At 42.5% G+C, this 20,994-nt stretch overlaps 2 protein-coding genes and 1 long non-coding RNA gene across 4 annotated transcripts in view; 2 read left to right on the forward strand and 1 right to left on the reverse strand.

Annotated features, from left to right (window-relative positions):
- The window catches only part of LOC134187402 (tryptophan 5-hydroxylase 2-like), a 15,857-nt gene extending 2,551 nt beyond the window's left edge, over positions 1–13,306 (reverse strand). Inside the window, exons 1-6 of one of the 2 annotated variants that reach the window (XM_062655521.1) lie at positions 13,048–13,306; positions 12,949–12,997; positions 3,288–3,471; positions 1,827–1,915; positions 850–917; positions 239–289 (exon numbers count right to left, since the gene is read on the reverse strand). In XM_062655521.1, the coding sequence (XP_062511505.1) occupies positions 239–289; positions 850–917; positions 1,827–1,915; positions 3,288–3,471 (392 nt within the window). In that variant the 5' untranslated portion in view covers positions 12,949–12,997; positions 13,048–13,306. Of the gene's footprint in view, positions 1–238; positions 290–849; positions 918–1,826; positions 1,916–3,287; positions 3,472–8,063; positions 8,184–8,253; positions 8,378–12,948; positions 12,998–13,047 lie in introns of those variants that run through there. The other variant, XM_062655520.1, reaches the window with a different exon arrangement.
- LOC134187403 (uncharacterized) lies at positions 8,449–9,540 on the forward strand. The gene is made up of 3 exons (XR_009971098.1): positions 8,449–8,655; positions 8,731–8,817; positions 9,499–9,540. It is a non-coding gene; the product is annotated as an uncharacterized LOC134187403 (long non-coding RNA).
- A 360-nt stretch (positions 13,307–13,666) lies between the features above and the next one.
- Positions 13,667–20,962, forward strand: LOC134186519 (uncharacterized). The gene is made up of 12 exons (XM_062654506.1): positions 13,667–15,056; positions 15,187–15,416; positions 18,241–18,330; positions 18,388–18,434; positions 18,673–18,743; positions 18,802–18,980; positions 19,093–19,167; positions 19,223–19,612; positions 19,888–20,068; positions 20,129–20,408; positions 20,461–20,581; positions 20,644–20,962. The coding sequence occupies exons 1-12, from the start codon at positions 13,667–13,669 to the stop codon at positions 20,743–20,745; spliced, it is 3,156 nt and encodes a 1,051-aa protein (XP_062510490.1). The 3' UTR covers positions 20,746–20,962.
- The last annotated feature ends 32 nt before the right edge of the window (positions 20,963–20,994 follow it).

Below are 20,994 nucleotides of genomic sequence, written 5' to 3' on the forward strand. Positions count from 1 at the left end.
TAACTTCAACATCAAAGACAGATAGACAGACAGACACCACATGTACATGAATAAATTAAGTTTCACAAATGCTTTAGTTTTGAATGTGACATATGAGCACATGCATGTACTGTAGCAGTTTAGTCTACGCAGCACTTGTTTTAGATGACAATTAGTACGCAACCTAACATTGCAAAGTAATACCATCATTTCTATTCTAGCAACACAAATATAAACAATAAGAAAACACAATTCAAACCAGGTCCGTGTCTCTTCTTCATTATACTCAACCCTTGGAATTGGATGACCACTGCAGTAAATAGACAAGAGTTACCTAACAGTATAGTAAATAGTACAAAACACGACTGGCGCATGCCTTAAGTCAATAGTATTAACTTAACTAACAGAATCATAAAAAGAGTGATCAATCATTAATTAACACACCATCAATACTTTACAGAATAGACGAGCAAAATGATTGAAATTTATTAGACACATCTCTAGTTGTGGCATTTCCTTAAATTTTGAAAGCACTCTTTGGAGCATTTCTATAGACGGTCTGATAAACCATTATTATATAGTAAGGGTTGAAGGGAGGTAGTTTGTCTTATGTTGTTACTGTATTTAGCTGTGTGTTGTACGTGTGTTAGTATGCCCCAAGTGGGAACTGCATTACTGTGTGTGATGAGATAGAAATAAATATTAATATTATTATAAGTATGGCAAAGAACTGCTTTTCAACACATGTCAGCTGCTCTGATCTGATTTCTAGCACTGAAGTAGCAAAATTTTGGCGTAAAATCCATCACTTTGTACGCATAAATACAGGTCAAGATAAATACCGGAAATAAACAACAAATTAGTACTAACTGTCTGTATTTCAAGCCAACATCAGCAAAGTGCTGACGTCTTGCTCGATACTCCGTGTCTTTAAATCCCTGCAAATAACAACGGATACATGAAAATTAAAATCATAATTAAAATCATAATTAACATCTGTGTGACCGTCCAATTCAGAGCGGAATATACCCTTATATAACAGCCAAACATGGGACATTATCCGACTAAACAAAGGACTTCATATGATCAAGTGAAGTTATGCATGAAAAGATTCGTAGAAAAATGAATGAAGCGCCTAGACTAACTGACAAACCCTTGACAGAATTGCACGTACAGAGGTGATCGAGGTAGGGGTGAGATGCTGTTCTATCCCAACTCAAATGTGCGTGTATTTTCATTTATGTTTGAAATCTACACGCGCAATGCCTTGTGAAAGTTGTGTAACTAAGTGAATTTAATTTACTTTTAGGGCAGTTTGCTGTTTACTCTATAACTACAGTGATGCTCTAAAATGCACACAGTCCACAGTCTAGTCTGTTGTACCCGACCAACTACATGGACGAGTGCTTTGTATATTCGCTTTTAATGGTACGTGTCAGTTTCAATATTATTTAGCTGACTGGATTTAGAAAAAAATTGTTGAATAAGCCAAATCCACAAAGTTAGAACTATTTTGAACAAAGCTATGGGTAACAAACACCTCACATCTTATTGAATAATTTGGTATTTTACATTTCAAAAATCACTCACTTGTGTAGCATTTGTTTCAGTGGACACACACGGTCAGACACACCGACAAGGAAACCAAATAGATGTGTAAATTCTGATAGAAGTGCATGTGTGACATAAAAAGCGCGCAGAAGAGTATATACTACAATGTCGCACATTTCAAGAAGGCTGGACATGCAACTGCGTGATGTGGTAGATTTGGTGGTGAAGGGGGTGGGGTAAAACCCACGTCCAACTGTTATATTCCGCTCTGGGACTCCATAATAAAAATGACTAACCGGGTGATCTGCATCCAATCCACCACCATAACCAATAATGTCGTTGGCAACGATGTCCAAGTCTGAGCATTTGCGAGGAAACCACGGAACTAGAATTGATTTATGTTACTGTGGATTCACATTTATACACAGTCCGCATACAACAACCCCAACCCAACCCAACCCAACCCCCACCCACCCACCCACCCACCCACCCACCCACACACACACACACACACACACACACACACACACACACACACACACACACACAAATGGACAAACGTCAAGCCCTTCACGTCATTCAATGTCAACCTTAAGGTGAGTTGCAAAGACATCTCCCCTGCCTCTAAAGACAGGGCCTCCATGTCGCTACTTGGAGGCTTAGGGCCGGCGCTACAATCCATCTGGAGCTTGGCCAGAGTCATCTGGGTTCACTGACTATGGCGCAGCTCTGGGACAAAACACCAAGGCCCACAAGTACCCGTCTGCTGCATGATGTTACAGTCGAGGATCGCGTGTCACTTATCCCACGTTTGATATCAGACAGGTCAAGCTTGCCACGTGGGTGATGATATGACAGATGATATAACAGATGATATGAAATATATATGATATGACAGATAACGCATCCTGCATTTTATATAAATTTACAATCAATAATGAAAAGAATAATTTCTATCCCTATATCAATAAGACATTTGGTTCGTTTTTTATCTACATTCAGTATACCTAATGTGGAAAAAATGCTGTATAATATGAACAATAGTTGAGTTCATAATATCTTCAGTTATCCAACATATCCACTTATCCAACAGGGGTCAGGTCCCAAGGGGATCCGATAAGTTACACGCGACTGTACTTGCATGATGTTACTTGCATGATGCCAAGCCAGCTGTCATGTACACCCCAGTCAATAACCAGGTTACCTGGTACTCATTTATAATCCTGAGTGAAGAGAAGCAATTGTGTGTAAGTTTCTTGCTTAAGGAAATTATGCCATAAACCCCTTCAGTGGGGACAAAGACAACCAAAAAGGAAATCCTCTTCCAAGACTTTGTGCATGTTCTTTGTGCAGAAAATCGACCTCGATGGACTTGCAAGTTCTCCGCAGGTAGACAAGGGAGAGACGGCGCAAGTGACGCCATCCTACGACCTCCCAGTCTTGCAGCTATACTTTTCTCGCTTGCTGGTGTGGGAGTTGCTCAAAGGTTTAAAAAATGATAAGGGATGAAACCATAGAGTATGGAGAAATGGTAGGTAACTACAGAGCAAATCAAATTCTGGGTGCCGGCATATACATCCGGGCACACACACACACACACACACACACACACACACACGCGCACACACACACACACACACACACACACACACGCGCACACACACACACACACACACACAGGTACACAAAAACTAACAAAACTGACTGACTGACAGCCAACAGATGAATGAACACAAAACAGACAAATTAAGCCACACCATCATCTGCCTTGCTTGAAGGCGGGGATAACACTTGCACAGTTACAGATCTCTTTCGCAACTCCTCAAGAAGACTTGCCAGATTTCGGTCTTCGCAATGCAAACAGTCAACATACAAGTCATATTGTTCATTGACAGTTTTAGATGGCCGAGATTCAATATGTGTGATGTTCACAGAAAACATCTAGAAAACGCAAAAACAATTAAATTCCATCAACTCTCATAATGACAAATAATTTACTCCTGTGTGACGTGTGGTGAGATGTAACGTCCATGCATGTTGTGACACGCCCTTTTAATTAATTAGCTGTATTGTTTTCAGGTTCTTTGGAGTCCGTTTTGATTCACTTGTTGTTGCATTTGCTGTTTGGTCTATTAAACTATACTTGTCAGCATAGCCTGTATAGTCCTCTTGAGAGTGCGTACCAACGTCACATTGGTGTCAGAAGTGGGATTGGAGAGTCTGCAAGAGGTTGGGTGCTGAAATGGCTGTGTAAAAAGAGCAAGGAGAGCAAGCAGAACCACAATTGCAAGCTGCTGCGTTGGTAAGAACTTTAGTGTCTGTACCAAAAAAATTTGACGACGGCGACGTGGAGTTGAGATTGAAACGCTTTTCTAAGTCTGCGTCCGCAAATGGTTGGGACAACGCAAAAAAGCTTGTGTACTTACCTACCTTTTTGAGACGAAGAGCAGTCGAAGTCTACGAGCGTTTGTCTGATGTTGATCATGGTACGTTCACAAATTTGGAGACAGCTCTAGAGAAGGCGTTCACGCCTGGTATGGAAGAGTGCTGGAGCTAGATTAGCACATAGTCAGTTAGCTTCAAGAGGCTTGAAGGAGGGAGAGGATCTTAATATTTTGTGAGAGATCTGGAGCGTTGGTTAGATAGATCATCTCCAGGAATCCAGGATCTATTCAGAAGTCAACAGCTGCTTGTGATTACTTTGTGGGGGCATACCAGATGGTATTTCTCACACGTTATTGTGAATCCTCCGTCACATTTCGTGATGACGATTAATCACTAGGGCACGAGAATTGATGCCTCTAGAGGCGAGGCATGCTAAGCAACGCGGAAGTGCAGTAACCAAGCGCTGTTGTTACGGATCAAACAATGACAGAGTTAGTGAAGCCGCTAGACGCAATTACGGCAAGATTAGAGCGCTTGGAAAGTTGTCGTGGTAGGCGTGTCGATTGTGATGTGTCAAGGCGAGACAATGCCTGGTAAAGTATTTCTGCAAATAGTGGTCCATGCTCAAATTGTGCCCTTTGCTCAAATAATGCCCCATGGGGACCGTATACAAAATAGTAATGCCCCATGCTCGATTAGTGCCTCACTGGGGTAGTATTCAAACCCAGTTATACGCATGCATGTCTACCAATGTGTATGTTTGACATGAAATAAACTCCCAGATACAAACACTGATGATGAAGATTCAACTTATACAACAGACCAGGATTATATAATACAACGAAGATTAGATCAGGTAGTTTGTTTGCATTGTTTGTGTAGAGTGATATGGCATGCAAACGAACAATGCAACAGTCTTTGCGTTTGCAAAATAATAATGCCCCATGTAATGCTTGAATTTGTGCCCCATGCTCAAATAATGCCCATGTTTCAGAACTATAAAAATAGTGCCCATGGAGCACTGTCCGCGTAAATATGGAATTCTTCAGCCGCAAGCAACTCAACACAAACCTCAAGTTTAGAGGTCAGTGTTTGAGTGTGGAGAGATAGGGCACAGGAAGTCTGAATGTCTTGCTAAAGCTCAGCAGAAGGACCGGGGTCGAGCAGTAACGCAGAAGGTTAGAGTACAACCCTTTCGATTACGAATGATGTGATTCAGTTAGACTATCTCACATGTACCAGGGAAGAACCTAACAACGGCAGATGCTCTTTCTCGAGCACCGGTATCAGACCTGTCAGTACAGGACGAATACCGCAAGAAGTCCAAGTGGTTTTGGACATTGTTGTACAAAGCCTCCCAGCTATGGAGAGAAGATTACAACATCTAAAGTCCAGTGAAGAAAGCGACCCTATATGTCAGAAGATCAAGCAGCATTGTTAGAAAGGATGCTCAGAGAGACATAAGTAAATATAGGGAGATTTTAAAAAGTATTTTCCCATCAAAGACGAACTTTCCATTCATGTTAACTCCTTAAAGGAATCATTATCTATAGACCTCGAATCCTCCGATCAGACATTCTGGATAGATCACATTCTGGTCACCAATTTAAGGGATAACCAAATGTCAGGCACGCACTCTGAAAAATTATTGGCTGTCTAGTGTATTCTAAGGAATGCAATTAAGGTATTACATCTACCCTTTAGCTAGAATAGGATGGACCGTGTCAGGCTGGGGTGGAGTCTACATATGTACTATTCCGGAAGCTGCTCGTTCCAACGTATTTGAGCATCATCCTGACTGTTAGAATGCACCAGTGTCTCTACCTCCTTACGTGCGTTCCGAGGTATCAAGTCTATGTTGGTAAGTGCCCCTGGATACCAAGATCAGGTACTTTCCCACACTGCACCTATTGTTGGAATGGACTTTAGCTTCTATGGGGCCTGAATGTTAGTGCTATGCATTTCAGTGCTACATTTTCATGACACCAGATTACTCAGTAGCAATTACTAGTACACTCCAGTTAATTAAGAACACAATACAACCGACCGAAAGAGGCGGTACCACACCAGAAGGTTGGAGCCCCCCAGGGAGGGGGAGGAGAAGCCATATTGTTGAGCATCAATGCTAGGCTCTGGTTTTCATTGAGTCGTATCGAAACAAACTAGAGAACCACTATTATTATGTCAGACTAGTACTCTCAGCTGCTAAAAAAGCAAGCACGCACAAGCATCTATGCAAGTGTAGTACCGTCTTTGAGAGCGTTCACACTGACATCTGGACTAACTATGACTAGGTCAACATTAACGCAATTGCACACACTGCTAACTATGCCTAGTAAGTCACACGGGCACGTGAGCGTAATTAGGCTCACAGTTTCATCCGTCATATCCCGCAAGAATTCGCGTGAATTGTCTTAATGAATCCATTGCTTTAGGTTTGAAGAGAGAAACATTTTGTTTGCTTTCTCTGGCAGCTCCTTCAGAGACGGCAGAAAGTTGTCACATGTACAAGCACGCACGTAGTATACATCTGTCTGCGCTTCCGTGTACGTCTCCATGTTGTTGCTGCGTTTGTACATACAACAAACACCACATCAGAAATATCGACGGCATGCTCTTCTTTAACACCACCTCACGTGCCAAAGTCACGTGCAACCACTAATGCTACTAATATGGTTGCAATGCTATTCTTTACGGCTTTTTAGTACACTGTACTAGCAGTGTTCTCCCCAGAATATCTCAAAGGCGTGACGGTGTAGGCGTGGCTAAATAAAACACACTTGTAGGCGTGGTCATCTGAGTGGGGTTTGTTGGCTTCGCGGCGCAGTGCTAGAGCAACATCGGGTAGTCTAAAATGTTAGCTACAACATTCCTATGCGTGGACAGAGTAAAACACAAGCAAGCTATCATTAGCCCTGCTTTTCATCCGGGCTACTTTTCATCTGCATACATGTCGAAAACCTGCGCCTCCCAATATATTCCAAGCCAATACAAATCACAAAATCGATTGTAATAGCTTTAGTTAGTAACTTAGCACTAGTAGACAAGTTCGCTAAGCAGTCGGTGACAATTTTCCATGCCGATATCGACGATAGAGACGTGCCCAGCGTATCGGCATGCTCGCCGAGATCTACAAGTTTTTCGAAACTGCGAACGTGTCTACACTAACCTGAGCAATGCTTTTGCTAACTTTGGCTTTCGGCCGATGCCGTTCAAGGGCGTTTGGGCGTCTGTAATCAGTGCATTGTCTTACATCCAGTGCAGGGTAACGCCTCCCAGATCGGCTTCCGTAGGTGCCGAAAACGCCACTAGAAGAACGAGAAATTGGGCTTTCACACAATTCGACGCATTGATGTACTTTGTCTTGCAACTTTGTATTCTCTCAATGCACCAACAACGACTCCACGGCACAAACAGCTGCCGAGGACGTGACTTACACGGATTGAAATGTGGGCGCCACCAAATGACGTCGATCGGATTCGAAACAACATCACATGTATATTTCGGACATAACGCTACGACGTTGCTTTTGGACTTTCCACAACAACAACAGGTGTTTTATTCATCTAGACAAGAACCCGGACAAACCACTGGTCTCCCATTTCTTGCCTAAGATAGCAAGTCTTTGTAACCTTTAGCCAAGGCGTGGCGGCCCCCCCGCCACATCTTGAGATAAGGCCCAACAGGTCACTCCTAATCTGAGAAACGACAGGCCTAGAGGAGGAGACAAACCTGCCTACTCTATTGACAAGTGTGGCTTCCAATAGCTGAATAATTACGTAAGACAATATGCCGTCTCTATCGCTTTGTGACCGAATCACGCACGCTAACATGCGTGTCTCGGATACGCATACTTCTAGACAACCAACTGTGGCAGAGTCAGACAGTGATATCACATTACGCATTTATGCAAGTTCTAGTAATACAAACGGTTGTGTGAACTGCAAGCAAGTGCATCTCAATATGAGCTGACAAAGGACAGAGTTTTTCGAACATTTAATTCCGTCTCTGACGTGAATACCACATTTGCGTCAAACAAGCGCGCGAGAGAGGCAAAAATACTCGATATACTGGGGTGGCTGGAAGCAGAGACTAGCTTCCTCCTTGTACACATGCACGTATCCAATAATTATGCACACTAGGTCTACCTCAAACGATTTGAGAGCGTTAGCAAGTGAGCCTGCTGTATGCTCCAGTGAAAACACTATCGATGTGGTCGACGCTTCCTTGACTTCATTCCACGTGGAACTGTCGACGCCACTAGTAGTCTTAGTTAATGACACAACACCGTACCGACTGAGTCAAATCAGAAAGACCGGCCTACTAGTAAACACTTACGGTTTCCATTTCGCTTTGTCGTTAGGTCTAACGTGGTAGCACAAATTCAATTGCAGCTGACTCTCGGAAGTACACTCAACTCCCCTTACCCGGACGCCCCATATCCGGGCACGTCCGTCTACCGGGCACCCCCGTATTGCACAATTGCATCACGTGTATTGCGCGTCGTCCACGTGCACGAGGTCGAGGCAAAGGTCGTGTAATCAAAAGTCCAGTACTAGTCCAGTTTCTTGTCGACAGATAGCCATACTTAGGTGCTAGTTTCTTATTTACAGCTTGTAAGACTTACCTGAAGATGTCTGAGACTAGACCAACGCAGACGCCTGCCCCGCAGAAGCGAAAGAGGTCTGTGATGACGCTCGAGACAAAGATCAGTGTACAGTGTACATGTACATCTATTATGTACGTATGTGCATTCACTTACATGTAGGGATGCTAGCTACCTAGAGGCGCTAATTTGACTAATTCGCCCGCTAGAAAGACGACACCTATGTGTAGTTTCTCTGCAACATGTTGTACGCCAGCTGCTGCGACAGGAACGTCGGGAATGTGTACTCTCTCCAGGTATATTTTCTATTCCCCGCTGTTTTTTGTACGTACTAAAAAGTACGTTCACGCATTAGATGGACTGAGGAATTGAGCGTGTAGCAGCACTATAGTATGGGTTTCCGAGGTCTAATTGATATCGATGAACAGCTCCTGAGAAGCTTAATTCAATTATAATAATTATTTATTTCTTGCTATGAACAAAAGACCGGCATAAGCAACTTCCGGAATTGTAATGAGTTACCGGGTGCAGACAAGCTTAACCAGATCAATCTAGAGACAACCCCAGTGAGATAACTCTTTATCAAATTAATGTGTAACAAAATACTAATGACGCAAACAATTAGAAACTTGTGTACAAGCAAGCATTTATTAATTTCCTACATGAGTCTCACAGAATGGAATTCTATGTTATACCGAAAAGCTGTAGGTTTGAGCGTTGCACCTCTCTTCCTGCTCTCAGAGTTGTTTTTGATACAGTATTTATTGGTTTGCGTTTCCTGTGACAACACACGCCAAGAATGAAATCAGTCTAAGATAGCTTCTTGTACAAACATAACATCCGCTTTCTTGGTTATCTGTTTAGCTAAGGTCCAACCCTCAGGCACGAGTCCATCTAATTCGTGAACAGACTTTTTTAGTAAGTATCTGCGAATTATCTCGCTACAGGTCTGGCATTTCTATTTATTAATTATCTAGGCCCTTCCTACAAAGGAAACAAACCCGAGGCGGAATAACAGAGATTCGCCCATATTTGTATTGTGCAAGGCCACTGGTTGGTTTGAATTACCGTTCATTTTGAGTTGTAAGTACGTAAATCTTACTTCTTGTTTGTCACCGTTTACTAGCTTATTAATTAAAGGCATATCAAATCATCTGCACGTTATTGAAACCAGCTGTGTTGTGCTGTTGATTATAGCAATGGTACTGTACAGTACTGTAGGGTATACGCATTATATTTCGCGTAGAGTACAAACGATTTGTACCCGTTTGAGGTGTGATGTATCTAGCTAGTAGTTGTTTAAAAAGTGGTTTGTCAAGAGAGTCTTTCTGATTGAGGTGCGGTGTTTTCTATAGCTAGTTGTTTGACAGTATGGTTTGTCAACGGAGTGCTTGTGTTTGAGGTGTGATGTTTCTAGTCGTTTGAAAAGTGGTATGTCAAATAGAGTCTGTGTTTGAGGTGTGATAGTAGTTGTTTGAAAAGTGTGGTTTGCGGATAGAGTGCTTGTGTTTGAGATGTGATGTTTCAAGGCGTTGTTTGAAATGCCTGATAGGATCGATCGACTGTACTAAATTATTTTAGTAGAAGTGGTTTGAAAAGTGGTCTGATGGCCATTACGTACCGGTACAGTACCGCGGTATAGATCAAATGAATGCATGAGAAGTGGTTTCATGATTGAATACGGTTGGAGAAGTAAAGTTTTTGCACTCTACTGCGACTTCAAACGCTACATGCTAAAACAGCAAAATAGGAGTGTGGAAACGTTTATGTAGATACAGGAGGAAGATACAGGATGACGGCTAACGTATAATGTGATGGTTGTGGTCAGCAACACTAAGTACTACAGGCTCCTCCTCCCCACACGCCCCTCCCCCGCGCGAACGTCTGGCCACGCGAGACTACCGCAGACCTAACCAATGGAAAGAAATAGGGAAATATGGAAAGAAGATATATGAAAAGTTTCTGGCTACAGTTTTTGGCTCAGAGTCTAGTATTTCATCGTATCTCATTCAGTATCTAGCAGACGAATGTAGCGTTTCGAGTGAGGAAGATCTCCACGTTTTGTGGCAGTGCAAAGAGTGGAGAGCACTAGGAAAGCCTGTCCTTCCCCTGCACAAAGCGAAGATCGCCCTTCGATTTGAACGTCTTCAAGTGGTAAGTGACGTCAGACGACGATGATAACATGTCTAGTAGTACAGTTTTAGTATATTACAGTTTTAGTACATGTACAGTGTTTACACATCTAGATAACTTATTAATAATTAGTTACAGTAGAACATGCAGGTTGTCACAGAAACATAGTGGCCTGCAAAGGTCCAAACTGATCACAGACGTACAACAGTCTCTTTCAAACAATCACACACGCGCTTAGTGTATGAATGCACAACTTTGTCTAGCAGAATACAGGCAGTTAGAAATCAGCCTAGGTTGACTGTTTAAGTGTAGAGTTGCAATTTATATTTAACTACGTGGTAGCTATATCAACGTACAACTATCTGTTATTAAAATTGAACAGTAAGTACTCAAGTGGCTGGCAGGGCATTACAACTATTCTATCTGAATTAAAATTACACTTCAAACGTATCACGTTTGAGAAAGTCATCATTGTAACAGTGGACATACCATCATCATCATGTATGTATATGTATGTATGTACGTAGTATGTACGTAAAAAAAACTAAATTCGATGTATGCATGATGTTGTCACTATATATAAGCGTAGACCCTAGAGGCCCTTGTAACACAAAATATATGTATTGCTATTGTCAAACTTGCATGACTTAGCTCAGCTACAGTATGTTGTTTTAGCAGACAGAGTGTAAAGAGTAGTTCAAGCAGCCAGCATATGGTGAACCACAGAACTCTCTCTGCATAGGATCTGTCATGGATTTTTGGAACTTGAACAGAAAGATAGATACTGTGTTTATACTATTGTTATGTCTCTGGCATGACACCTGTAGTAGATCTAATAGCTCTCCCCTCCAATGCCTTAGTCACAGTGTTGATCATGAGATTGCAGATGCATATCATGAAAGAAACTACAATTTATACTATACTTTAATTAAGTTAAACAATCAATTGTCTAAAGTTCCTAAGTGCAACCCCCCCCCGGAAGCAACTTGTGGGAGGGCATTTTGTAACTAGATTAGAACATGGTATAGGATAGCTTCCAGACCAGTCTCCCAAAAGAAATGAGAGACGGTCTGGATCAACTCAAACCGAGCTCAGAAGTAGGCGTAGTTGGTGTAACAGTCAAAACAAAACACCTCTTGAGATAATAGCGCTATGCCACCCGATGTGACAATAGGAGATCCATTACTGTACAGTTTAGAGGTGTGTCAAACAAGGTGGGTGTAATCAACTGCGATGGCGACAAATCTGCAGCGGTCCGCTGTTCGGGATGCATTGAATCAATTTCGAGAGTCTTGGGCGCTGTTTCAAAGGCACGGTCCAGTGCTGTTTTACGTCACGAAAGACGCACGTGCATGCTTAATTGCGAGCTGTCACTAGACGTAATTGTGGAACACGCCTTTGCCAGAAGCCGTGCATATATTACAGAACTCTCGACGTGGCAGCTTGCTGATTGGCTGACTCGGATCACTTCTAGAACTCGGTTGATCAGACATTTCTTTGGGAGACGTTCTGGAACTTTGAGGCTACACTATGTCCCAGAGCTGTATATACGGCTCTGCTATGTCCTAATCTAGTTACAAAATGCCCTCCCACAAGTTGCTTCCGGGGTTGCACTTAGCTGGGACGAACTTTAGACAATTGATAGTTTAACTTAATTAATTAACTTGTGGTATAGTATAAATTGTAGTTTCTTTGTAGGCGAGTACACTGAGAGCGATATCAACGAACAGTTTAACGTGCCAATAGCATTTCTAAAAAGAGACTACATGGAAGTAGAACCTACCACCAGCATTGACTACATGACACACTGTAGTCTCGCGTAGCCAGACCCCTTTCCGCCGAGGCATCCTTCTGCCCAGAAAGTAGACCGCTTTCCGCCGCGGAAAGGGGTCTGGCTACGCGAGACTAGACACACTGATGGTCTAAAGTCAGGGAGTTTTACTCTGTAGAAGGTTTCCCAAAGCTTTTGACTACTCATATTATCAGTAACATAACCAGCTAGGTTTACAGTTGTTACCCTTGAGATGGCTAAACGTTTTGAATGTGTTATTTACCTCTAATCATATACTACTGTCCATTGGTCAGCTCTTTGATACAATAATTAATATACAGGAAATTAACAGGGTATGCAGCTATCTGACAAGAACGGCACCGACGAGAGCTTCGAAATGATGTTAGTAGCACGTTGCTGCGGCTTTCCTAACGAGAGTTATTGCAATTTTTCAGGGTAGAAGTTAGCTGGGCCCGCCAAAATTGCCATTCAGCTTACTAAATAATTCTACTATATAGCTTACGTGCTCTCTGCGTTGCTAAAAGTTGTTATTGAAAACGGTCTTCATGTTCCTAGATTACAAATTCCTTATTTTTGTAGCTTGAGGTCACGATAAACTCACCAAACTCGACGCGATGCATTCTCAGAAACTGTTATGGGTTGTACATAGACTCGTCAACTCTTGAAAGCGCTCCTATGTGTCGATTCTTCGTCGTCCTCAACCGCTCAAACCTTGATCGTTAGTTCCAGTGGTAAAGTAGAGACCTGCTCACACTAAGAACCTCAAAGGAGACATGCAACATCAAGAGTCACATCTAAATGCGATGAAAACAATCAAAAGCGACAGCATGCCATAATCATGCCCGATACAACAAATTAGGAACAACAAAGCGGCAATATCCGGGATCAGTGGTGACGTCAAGTACGGGGATACGTCTCTATTACACATGTAACGATCTACTACTAGTAGTAGTACATCTTACTACTCCTGTAGTAGTGGAACAGCCAAAATAATATAATTTTAGCAATCACTTGACAAATTTCCAAGAAGGGGAGGGAGGGTCCGGACGAGTGTCGTCCATAGTAAATTTCCTAGGAGGGGTTTGTTGTCGTTGGAACAGCTACAAGACAAACCAAGTTGCCAACCAAATGTATCCGGGATTTGAAACATCCGGGCCCAAAATTAGCTAGATTAATGTCCCGATTAGGTGAACCTCACGTGACACCTCAGCCTGCACCAGATGGATGCACTGGAAGCACAGACCTCAGCAGAACGTCTACCAAACGTTGAAACCTTTCAAGCAGCAGGAGCCTCCTTTGAAGAATTAACTATTAGCGATGAATCAGCAGCGATCAAGAACTCATCGGACACAAAATGCGGTCGTCAATTGCTCGACAGAGAGGAAATCTGTGGATCCCTAGAAAGTTGCGAAGAAACGAAAGTGAAGCTATCGAGCGATCTCGAGTCCACCGTCGAACATGATGCACTCGGCGAGATCAATCGTCATCTTGCGAGCGCTCTAACGTCCGAACTGCAGTCGCAAATGCAACTACGGCTTTGCATTGAGGCTGAACGAGATTGGATGGCGGCATGTCAAGCGACCAATCAGATTGCAGCTTGTGTTGTGACTGATGGCGGGCTGATGATGAGCAAGTTTGACACCGATGACGTCGACAGTGAACCATTGGCTCATAAACTTGTACTCGAATGTGCTGTTAGCTCCGATCTGCAGGAGCCGATGACTTCCAGTGCTGCTTGTTTGCTACCGGGTAACACAGCTGGGATCGAAGGTGGCTGTGAGAGCGAAGATAAAGCCGATAATAGATTTGATTATTTTCAGTTGGTGACTGATGAGGAGGGAGCTGAAGTGGAGACGACTGATGATGGTGCAACTAACATGCTACAAGAGCGTGTGATAGATAGGTCACAGCACGACGAGCTGTTGTCGTCTGATGACGTAGTAACAATGGTTGAGTCTGACCGACAACACAATGTAAATACAGAGGAAGCTGCGACAATTACTTTCAGTGATGATGTTGAGAACATTTCTGGATCTGAAGACATAGAATCCGATGGTCAAACGGCAAGTGACAGAACTCTGGATTTTCTTTCGAAAGTAGTTACTGGAGATGCGACTGAATTTTTGGTTTCACTTGAGCATTCTGACAGTGATCATAGCAGCAATGATTCTATGGATCCAATCGGGCCTCACATTGTTTCAGACGTTGACACTGTTGTAACTGGCGATGACAAGTCGGAAGCAATATACAAAACAGAACATGTAGAAGTTGTTTTCATAGCTGAAGGTGAAGAATCGATGCCAATAGAGCAGGCCGTGTCACTTGATTCCAGTTCATCTAATGACGATTTACATGAGATCACCAACACAACAGACACGGCCACTTGTTACAATCTGGTATCTACTCTGGATACAAACGGTCAGGAAGAAAGTTACAATGCGTACGAAGCTCAATTGACTACTGATACAAAAGATGGAGATTTGAGAAGCTTAGAAATTGACAACGAGAACATACATCTAAATGAGACTGAAAACGCTTACACTGAAGGCCACAATCATCACCTCGAGGAAAGTGCTATAGAGTCAGTTGTTGAGCCGTTGCTTCCACCAGGTACATACATTTATTGACATTTAGTAATTATTAATTATTAATTAGTTAATTATTAATTGATTGTTAGTAATTAGTAATTATTTATTAGTAGTTATTAATTATTTATTAGTAATTAACTTTTGTACATTAGAACCGAGTCGATCGACTGACATCACTTCTCATCCTACTATCATTGTGCCATGGCTGATGCCGAGGTCACTGGAAGAGAGCAACAAGATGTTAAGGGATGAGAGATCGCAGAGGATGATGCTGGAACAATTGAATAATATCACACAGCAGGAGTGCAATGGTCTGAGAGCATTTCTAGCTCGAGAAACAACAACAAGAATGAAATTAGAGACGCAAGTAGCTGATCTTAAGGTAAGGTAAACAAAGAATAGTAAAATGTTGTTTATTATCTAGTTTGGCTACAAGTATGTTTTAATGAGAATAGTGCGTGCTGCTGTAATTTTGGTGTGTGTGTGTGTGTGTGTGTGTGTGTGTGTGTGTGTGTGTGTGTGTGTGTGTGTGTGTGTGTGTGTGTGTGTGTGTGTGTCTGTGTCTGTGTCCATGTGTGTGTCTGTATTAGTGTTTGTCCCTTTCTGTCTGTGTTTGTATTTGCTGTTGTATTGGAAGGATGTATTTGCAAAACACTAGACTATTGTATTGGAGGGATGCTTGGGCACTAAATATGATATTGTAAATATAATAATAATGAGAGTAACGGTATTCAGCACAGCATGATGCGGGAGAGGCTCCGTCGTGAGTACTTCCGCAGAGTGAAGGTGGTTCTCCGGACTGAGTTGTATGGTTGGAACGAGATTCTAGCCATCAATTGGTTTGCACTACCAGTTCTCACATACGGTTTTGGCGTCATTCATTGGGGGTGCACGGACCTGCAGCAGCTCGATCGACGGACCAGAATGCTCCTCTCTATGCACGGTGTCCACCATTCTTCTGCAGACGTTGACTGACTGTACGCTCCTTGCAGTGATGGGGGTAGGGGGTTACAACAGATTGAGTCGACATATCAATCTTGTATTGTGAGGCCGAACTGTTACCTTGCTGACAATTCTGATCCTTCATGCAGATGATATGGGAGTGTGACTCCAGAAAATCGTCACACTCGATCAAGCACATAGCTTGTCGCTTTACTGCACAGCTGCGGAGGAGTCTTGCTTTGGGCGGCAAGTCGCAGAGCTTACACAAGAATGCATCCATCTCGGTTTAAGGTGACTTTGAGCAAGCGCCTGAAACAGATGTGAGACATTACCGTACGTGTTGCAGTTCTTTTCGTGTGCAGTCCTGGAGCGGGAAGCCCATGCACGGGCAGTATCGCCGTCTCACTGAGCAACCGCCTGTGGACATGAATGACAGATACATTGTTTGTGACTGTACGGATGGCTAAAGGCAGCAAATCTTCCTGCTACAACTGAGGGATTGGTTGTTGCTGCTCAAACCAAGCTCTTCGGACTCGGTACTATGACCACAAGATTCTATATCGTGATGTCAGTTTTACTTGCCACATGTGCAGTGTAGGCCTGGAAACAGTCGACCACATTGTGGCAGGCTGTAGTGCTTTGGCACCGACGGACTACACTGATCGACACAATCAGGCGGCCTCCATCATTCACTGGGATGTTTGTCGCCATTTTGGGGTTCCAGTGGAGAGCAGATGGTACCGGCATCATCCTGATAGGCTTGTGGAGACAGATGGCATTACTATGATGTGGGATACCACCATCCCCACTGCCAGAAAGATCAAAGCCAATCATCCAGACATCTGTCTTAGAAATAAGAAGACAAACACTTGTCTTCTTATTGATATCAGCTGTCTTGCTGATGGCAACATTGGCAAGAAACATGCTGAGAAGTTGGCGAAGTACAGCGACTTGCGAGTGGAGATAGGCCGCATGTGACATTGTCGAACACTGGTGGTTCCGGTGGTCTTGGGAGCTTTGGGCACAGTGCACGCAGGTATTGCACGGTGGCTGGACATTATTCCAGGTCATCACAACCTGCAGCACTTACAGAAAACAGTGCTTCTGGGATCTACTCGGATCCTTTGTAAAGTCATGTCTTCTTTCTAGACAGCCGTGATGGTCTAAGTACTTCTGAAGCAGGGTTTGCTTCCGGTACTTGTAATAGACTTTAAAAACCAGACTGATCTGGTTGAGCACGACAAATAATAACACGTTTCTGTGGTCTGGCGAACGGTCCATTGACGATGACGTTCAGTGCTTTCCTGGTGGTCATTGATATCCACCAGGCATGCTGTATCAAGTTCACGGTCACCGTAATGCCTGCAATCTATATTGAATTGGCTAGCCATTGATTGCCGTGTGGACTACACAGAAACATGTACCCTGCTGGGCTCACCTGCCAGGTTAGTGGGTGCCCAGATGGGGGTAAAGACCCCACTTGCCCATCATGAAGGGGCATAGCGACACATAATAATAATATATTTTACCATACTACAGCTTGCAAAGTCTATAGTACAGTACCCAATTTTTGGTCGATACAATACAAAGCACACACATACACAGAAACTACGCAAACTACAACCAAAAAGCCATTCATTCTAATTCTATTTTGAGTTCTTTATACGATAAAGAGCAGAGTTCTAGTATTAGACCAATTCTGGCCTTGGCAGATCTCCATATTGCAGATGTACCAGACAACTGGCAGCACAACACGACAGTTCGAACGACTTCACTTTACTGTGTAGAGCACGATGTAAGAAAAGAATCTGTTCCACTATAAGTTTTCACTACCTTCTCTGAACCAACCTTCTAATCTTTCACGAATTGAATCACATGATTTCATCCCCAAACCCTTGCGAATCGCCTTTTTCCATGCAGTATTTAATGTAAGTCTAACCGTGCCTTTATCAATATTTGTCGTGTGGATAAGGTATTTAGGTTTGTATTTCTTTTCTAACTAAAATTACCTAATTATCTTGATTTTGAATTTGCACAGTTTAAATTTTGTGTACTGCATTAATATACACTGATGTGTAATCTAGAAGTACACAGTATCAATAAAATTGTGAGAATGTATGAGAGCACATTAGGGATTTCTGTGTGTTAATGAATCACAAATACTGCCATCCTACACCGAAGGTATAGACATCATTATTAAATTTTTAAATTTACTAAACGGTAGTTTGCTATTGCATTTGATAATTGAAATCCGTCATATGCAGGTAGAGCTGAAATCGTCTCAGAAAGAAGCTGAAGAAGCACATGAGCGCATTCGTGAACTCGAAGGGAGTCTACAAGGCACTATGGTCTTGGTATGATTATATCCAAGTTTTATTACTGCAATGGATAGTTGAGTGTGGAACATGCAGGTAAAAAAACTGGAGGAACAATCGTCTACGTCTCTACTGTCAAGAGGGTAAGAGCAGAGATTATTACAAGACAATCGCTTGAGTGTATTGATTGTGATGAATGCGTTTGTATTATACTGTGGTCACGTGATGTGCGACCATAGTCACGTGGCATGAGCGCATATTTAGATTGTGCATGTATATGACGTATTGCCGTTCTGGTTAATATCGCACTCTCACTTATATACACATCACGTGACCATGGTATATATTACTTATTACCAATAACTTATAGTTATTGTCTAGAGGTATTGATTACATGCTAGAAGCTAAGTTGGCAACCAATAGAGCCCTTGAAGCAGAGCAGAAGCATATGAGTAATAAAGGCAGTCAATACTCCAGTCTCGACGCAGTGTATTAATATGAGTGTTATAGTGCTGCAGTCGGAGTTGCTTCAGTCTCAAGGAGAAGTCAAGCGGCTTCTTGACAGTCTGACGGAATTACGTCAAGAGAGATCAGAGATGGTTTCCGGTCGAGTTCATAATGAACTCATGAAGATAGCTGATGATAAAGCGCGTGCAGCTGAGGCAAAAGTTGCTGAGATGCAGCACGAAGTAAGCATGTGCAGTCTAGTATGACTGTGACTTACTATGATAAATCCGTTACTTTTATGGTCACGTGATTTGTCTACATTGTGTTTGCATTTGTTTTTCTATGTTGCCACAGATCGACGAACTAAAGGCAAAGGTGTCAGAAAACTCATCACTGTACGATCAGATGCGAGCAAAATCAGCATTTGATGTAAGCTTGTCCAGACTGTGATGACAATCTGTTGATGTGTTGATTACTTATGTAGGTCACGCCTTCAGATGGGCTTTCATATCCAAGTTCATTGAGTTACCTTCCTCGTGTGACCTCCTCGTACTCATCTTCATTGACTGGTTTTTCATCGTCTTCATTTACTGCATTTCCTTCTGTGTCGTATCCAAGCATCTACTCTGGTAGCAACAGTCTTCTATTCCAACCGTTGACATCTGAAAGCGTGAAGCCAACTAGTGGTGTACCATTTTCTTCGTACAAGTCCGACTTTTACAATAGCGATGCAAGAATGGCTACATCTATGGCAACAGAAGAGAAACCAAGCGACATGAAAGAAAACAAGATGTTTGGTAGGGAGGAAACTGCATCACGTGCCAGACAACGAGAGCAAAGCAAACCACCACCACTATCCCCCAAGCCAGTACGGGTAAGATCAATAAGGCATGTATTACAGTACACATACAGTCAGACCTTGTTATTCAAACCACATTTGTCCTGCTGGTTTTTGTTGAACTAACGAGACTGTCGGATTATCAGATACACAGTGACCATGTAAATTAGTTTCACATGTACTTTCTTCAGAAGGTGATGGTTTCAGATTATCAGGTGTGTCAGAATAACGAGGTCTGACTGTATTCCATTTGTATGTATGCCCCTAATTTCTTTAACATGTTAGTTGAATTTGTTATTTGACATTTTTAGAAAAGAGTTAGCTTTCAAGATCCACCTGCTACTAAGAGTAACGACAACGCACATGAAGTCGAGTTGCCTTTATTAAGCTCCAGTCTTCCTGATGTGGAACCATCCTATGGAGATATTTCAAAACCTCCACCTACTGAATTTACTCCAGCTGTAAACAAAGGGCACAGCAGTAACGAGGATGGTAAGTTACAGCCAAACTGGAATTACAATAAAGTATTAATTATCTGTTGATATCAATTAGACTCAGATGCTTCTAGTGATTGGTCGAGTGATGAGGATTCAATGTTGGTTGCAGCTGGGCCACCGGCTGTTGATCCTCATACGAATCTTGTCGCCAAATGGGAATGGCGAGCAACTCATGGTATGGAATTCGAAAACGCGGGACCATCTAAGATGTCACCTAGTCAAGAAAGGAAGACGATCGAGCTTAAGCAATCACCAAAACAAGAAAGAAGGCCTCCAACACAGGAACAGGAACTCAAAGACAAGGCTGCCCTACCAAGTGTATCTTCACCGATTAAGTAAGTATACTTCAGTGGTTCTGTTTGCAGTGAGTCAAGAAAGCATGTTTAGGAGCCATCGCCCTCCTATTGCTCCAAAGCCAACAGTGAAGCCAAAGGCTTTATTCCATGCCTTTCAAAGATCGCGAAGCAGTGAAATCATGCTGATGGAGAATGGAATCTCATTTGAAGATGTATGAATATATATGTGGTACACTTGGTCAGTGACTGCTTAGTAATGACAATTTTGTTCTAGGATCCGAACTCGTTCCTGAGAGTCCCTTCGCTCACACGAAATTTTTCTCGGCCACGAGGACCTGCCAATCGAAAGCGACCATCTAGATTTGTAAATAAATAACTGATTCAAACTGCTGCTTAATTAATTAATTAATAATTAATTTATATGTTTAGTTTTTTAGTAAAAATTTGATATCGTAGGGTATGGTAGTAGTGATTGCATAAACACAATAGAAACAAGTTTGACATACTAGCAATGACGTCATCCAGCGTTCTATATTTCTATATGGTTCGGAAAAATATCTACATGTAATTATTTTAGTCTAAACAATATATGTACTGAACAGTAGCCTCACGTGACGTTATCACG

The sequence above is a fragment of the Corticium candelabrum genome, chromosome 11, assembly GCF_963422355.1.
Source record: "Corticium candelabrum chromosome 11, ooCorCand1.1, whole genome shotgun sequence".
NCBI lineage: Eukaryota > Metazoa > Porifera > Homoscleromorpha > Homosclerophorida > Plakinidae > Corticium > Corticium candelabrum.

Coding starts and splice junctions, on each gene's coding strand:
- LOC134186519 (XM_062654506.1), top strand. CDS start 13,667: ATGGATGCACTGGAAGCACAGACCTCAGCAGAACGTCTACCAAACGTT. Junction 19,168..19,222: donor GAGCAAAATCAGCATTTGAT/GTAAGCTTGTCC, acceptor TTACTTATGTAG/GTCACGCCTTCAGATGGGCT. Junction 20,582..20,643: donor ATGGAATCTCATTTGAAGAT/GTATGAATATAT, acceptor ATTTTGTTCTAG/GATCCGAACTCGTTCCTGAG.